Source organism: Medicago truncatula, chromosome 4 (assembly GCF_003473485.1).
Source record: "Medicago truncatula cultivar Jemalong A17 chromosome 4, MtrunA17r5.0-ANR, whole genome shotgun sequence".
NCBI lineage: Eukaryota > Viridiplantae > Streptophyta > Magnoliopsida > Fabales > Fabaceae > Medicago > Medicago truncatula.
The window spans coordinates 47,260,447-47,265,447 of NC_053045.1; the positions used below are offsets into that span (position 1 = coordinate 47,260,447).

Genomic DNA, 5,001 nt, shown 5'->3' on the forward strand with positions numbered 1-5,001 from the left:
TTTTTAAAATAACTAATAATGTGCCTATGTTATTTACTAACTGTCTATGTGAACTTGACTCAATTGATAAGGACATTGCATAATATATGCAGGGGTTGAGGTTTAAACTCCGAACTTTCCACTTCTACACATTTAAAATATGTGACAGACACTAAGCTCATTGACGGAAAGAAAAAAAAAAGAACTTATAGTAAAACACCACCAAAAAAAGAACTTGATAAAACTGCAAATGAGAGTTGGTAAGTAAGCAAAATTACAAAATATGATAAAATGTTAATTGAATTCCATGAACATAAGGAGAAACTCAACATGGCTCAAATAGAAAAACTATGCTCGCAACGGATACTAAATTTTGATACCATCTTAAAATCATATGAATAAACAATCCACGATGTTTTTGAAGTTATGTCAATAAAACATGAGGATATTTTGATATGGAAAATGATAATGACGGCCTCCAAAAACACTCTTTAAGGTTCTTAAATAATAAGTTTTTATAAATATTTGTGAATTTAGTGGATTGAAAATTGTAATATTTAATATTTTTTTTTTAAATAATTTCTTAATTTAGAATCATCTGGGAACACTCGTTAGGAAGATCATACTTGTATTATAGTTTTAAGATTGTATAATGATTAATAAGGAACAATCACTCTTCCTTGTTTTCTAGGATTAATTTTTTTCCTTGTTTGAAAAAAATAAAAAAAGCATCTAACTTCCTTGGTCTATTATTTTCCTTGTTTGAAAAAAAATAAAATGCATCGAACTCCCTTGGTTCTATCTAAAGCCAGAATCATGCAACTTATCAGAACATAATAGCTACAGGGAATAGGCCGAAAGACATGATGATTTATTAGACATAATTGACGATCATTTACTTAAAAGGAGTGTTATTTGAACCACCTATTTGCTTGACATTTTATGTAACAACCATAATTTATAAAGAAAAAATAGGTATTTGCACGAAAACCAAAGCAATAAAGAGATAATATAAAAAATAATGTGAGTATGAGAGAGAAAGTTGTCACTAAATAGATGTTCAAATATCATTTCTCCCTACTTAAACATTGAAGAGAGTAAGCTACATGGTGACACATGAGAACTTATTAATGGAATTACTTAGAGATTCTGTTTGATGCCAACAAAGAAACAAAAATGTAAGTTTACAAATTTCAACTGTAATATAAAAAAGGAAAACAAAACAATGTTCGTTGCATCCTTCGTGTTTGTAATACTTCTAGTCGAACCCTACAAAAGAAATTCAGTTTCCATAATGACTTTTTGGTTTCATTCTGATCAATAAGAACTTCATCAAGATCTAATTTGAGCTAAATTTATGAAATCATAATGAAAATGGACCTCCACAACACATAAACAGTTCACTAACTATGCAATTTCCACGAAAAACAGAAAATCAAAATGTGGCATTAACCATCAAAACAACAAAATTGAATAAGAATAGTCAATCAAATAAATTAATTGGCTACATTACATGTAGTAAACAGAATACCAACTTCTTTTCATGTTCCCTATAATAGAAAAACAATTCAGTGATGAACATTTCAAGGAACATGCCACTGAACAAGCAAGAATAGCTCATCAAACATATTGTGGAAAAATGTATAACCATTCTTACTAATGATCATGAAAAGCTGCTATCATCAATAGTATCATCGACGTTTGCCCACCTTCTGAACGCACACGGCACAAAATTCCTACCAACCAAAAATCCAAACTTGGTCCTGAACATAGACAATCGATTATTGTTGTTGCTGCTGCTTGAAGGCTCATCGATAAGGGTTACTTCAGTGTCATTTTGCAGAAAAGCCATGGTAGTTTCTTGAACTCCAACATCACTACCACTTCCATCCATTGCTTCCACTTGACTGTGATCGAAATTAATCGCCAAAGAACTCCTCTTTAATCGCAGCCACCCCGCAGCTTCACCAGTAACTTTCACACACTTTCTCACCTTGAGTTTAACCAAATTAGGACACCCAGAAGCAAAAGCAGCAATGCCAACATTAGTCACAGGACAACCCTTAATGCACAGTTTCTTAAGTGCCACACACTTAGAAGCAATGCACTCAATATCAGCATCAGTAACAGTTCCAATCCCACAAAGAGCAAACCTTTCCAAACCCAGACAACACGAAGCAATTGCTCCCAAACTCAACGACGTAGGATACATAGCAATCAACACAAGCTCTTGCAAGTTAGGACAGTTTCTCGCGACCGAAACCAAACCCTCATCACCAATTCTGTTAGTCCTCCACCCATCAATGTGAAGCTTTTTCAACATCCTGCAACGCTCAGCAATGACAACAAGACCATGATCTGAACACTCAGGTGTTTTCACAAGATGCAAAGTTTCCAACTTCAAACACTTGGAAATCCCAACAAGACCCACATCACTAACTTGAACCTTCTCCAGATGAATCTCAACCAACCCAGAATTCATCTTCCCCACCGTCCCAAGCATCGAATCCCAATCACCAATACACCGAATCAACTTCAGAGTTTGAAGCTTTCTCGAACCAATTATCAATGGAGCAAACGAGTGCCCGTTAACAAGCTCCTTCAAACAAATTGATTTCAACGAAGATGACCCATTACCACAACCCGATTCAACACCTTCCTCATTAACCTCGTTAACATCGTTAACACCACGAAGCCTCTTAACAGAAAGTTCCTCAAGAACATTACTATTATCAACAACAGCACGAATACCCTTAACACCAAACAAACACGAAACAACAGAAAGCTTCTTCAAATTCTTACAATTTCTCGCTAACCCTAACATCCCAATCTCAGTAACTTCCCTACACGCGCGAAGTTTCAAGCGCGTGAGATTCTTACAACGAAGCGAGATCAGAATCAAAGCATCATCGTTTATACTCGTTGATTTTTTGTTACAACGAAGCGCAAGCTTCGTAACAGAATCGTAACGATTGAACAACGAAGGAACGATGTCTACCAATTTCGCCTCCGCGTTTAGTGAAAGCCGCTGCCGGCTTTCACCTTCCACACGGAACCACCGTTTGCACACGACAGAGCAGCTTTTCCGATCGCCGGCGTCGAGGAAGTGAAGTATCCCGGCTAAGCATTCATCAGGAATTTCCTCCGAGTAATTCACACCGTTGATGAAATCATCGGAAGAAACACCGTTACCGTATCCGTTGCCGTCACCGTAACGGAATCGGTTAACGTCTAGTGACGGTGACGGAACGGCGGTGGACGGTGATTGTCCCATAGAAGAAAAAGAAATAATAATGAGAGAAAAATAATATTTAATTATTTTTGATAAGTTTATGATGAAAATGTGAGAAGCATGAAATGAAGAGAACTTAGAAGGAGACACATATAGAGATAGAAAGGTTTTCAACGATATCACTCTGTCAAAGGGTTAAGCGCGTGTCGTTTTAGCAACCACTGAAGGAAAGGGTTTATTACTGTAACTACTCATTCAAATCAGAGATTATTCTAAAAATAAATTAACAGATCTAAAAAGTTGGAAATGGTAAAAGTTTAAGATGATTACGTGTTTTGGAATTTTCCTTGTGTGAAAATTGCTGGAACTAGGTGGAGATTTGATTTACTTCCAAAAATGAATCACATCGGATTTGATTGTGTATGGAAATTTTAGATAAATTATCAATTTAATTATGAATATTAATCACTTTAATTTAGTTCTAAATATAGTACTATTCTAAATAAATATAAGCCCCCTAAAAAAATATAAGAAAATGTCCAATAAGTTAAATGTTTCTAATTTCCCCAAAATGTATCCAATTTAAAATATAGACCAAGTGCATTTTAATTTTTTTCTTGTATTTTAGAGTAAATTACTCTTCCCTATAAACCTCTTTCCATTCATTTTATTTTCCATGTTATTTATTTCTTTAAATATTAGTAACTTTTGTTTTGACAAACCGAGTTCTTATTAGGATATAAAACCTCCTAAGTTCTTCTTATTAGGATATAAAACCTCTTTAGAAGTGTTTATAAGTTTGAGTTCTTTTTATTAGGATATAGATAAGAGCCGTGTTAAATATCCTGTAGGATTTTACCACGAAGCGGTCCCGAAATGAATTTTAGCAAATAAAATTATTGTCTGGCCGAAAATTACGGGGGCGGTGTGTCTTATGTATTTTTTTGATGAAGCGGTGGTCAAATAAGTATGAAACCAAAGGTTGATAATTTGCCACATCATTCAGAAACCAATCGTAAATAAACATTCGGTGTACACATCATTTCTGTATAGATAAACTTCCTTGGAAGTGTTTATAGGTTTAAGTTCTTTTTATTAGGATATAGATAAGAGCCATGCTAAATATCCCGAAGGATTTTACCACGAAGCGGTCCTGAAATGAATCTTAGCATATAAAATTATTGTTTGGTCGGAAATTACAGAGATGGTGGGTCTTATGTTTTTTTTTTATTTTTTATGAAGCGGTGGTCAAATAAGTATGAAATCTAAGGGATGATAATTTACCACATCATTCGAAAACCAATCGTGAATAAACGTTCGTTGTACACAACATTTATGTATAGATAAACCTCCTTAAAAGTGTTTATAGGTTTAGGTGACACACTCAATCCAATCATCTCATCTAACCCGTATTTCACAAAATCATACATATTTTGATGTTTTTTACAATGTAAAGTTTTTTTTACATACATTGCATAAAAAAGTTACACTTATAATTAGAGTTGTCAATTTCCTACAAAACTTTTCCAAATGCACATGTTTGTAGGAAAAAAAAATCAAAGGCTTCTAAAGCCATTGAGCCCGAGCTTCCACTCAAATAAGTCTCTAAGGACAAAAGCCCAAAAACAAAAGTTGGTGCATATGCCCTTAAATTGTTTAGTTTTTCAAAAAAAACTTATTTTCTAAAAAAAAAATTAAACAAAATTTTTATACTAGGTAATCTCAAAATATTTAAGATTGATAAAAGAAAGGGACACAAAATTCAGTTATTTTGTGGGGTGAAATGAATC

The 5,001-nt window shown here is 34.0% G+C and overlaps 1 protein-coding gene across 1 annotated transcript; it reads right to left on the reverse strand.

The window, feature by feature from the left end:
• Positions 1-1,103: 1,103 nt before the first annotated feature.
• On the reverse strand, positions 1,104-3,408 carry LOC112421285 (F-box protein SKIP2). The gene is made up of 2 exons (XM_039833362.1): positions 1,637-3,408; positions 1,104-1,248 (listed from the first exon to the last, which is right to left on the reverse strand). Exon 1 carries the CDS (start codon positions 3,251-3,253, stop codon positions 1,643-1,645), a length of 1,611 nt encoding a protein of 536 aa, XP_039689296.1. The 5' UTR covers positions 3,254-3,408; the 3' UTR covers positions 1,104-1,248; positions 1,637-1,642.
• Between the last annotated feature and the right edge of the window lie 1,593 nt (positions 3,409-5,001).

What these genes read in the sequence shown, in the direction of transcription:
- LOC112421285 (XM_039833362.1), bottom strand. Translation starts at nt 3,253, where the DNA reads ATGGGACAATCACCGTCCACCGCCGTTCCGTCACCGTCACTAGACGTT.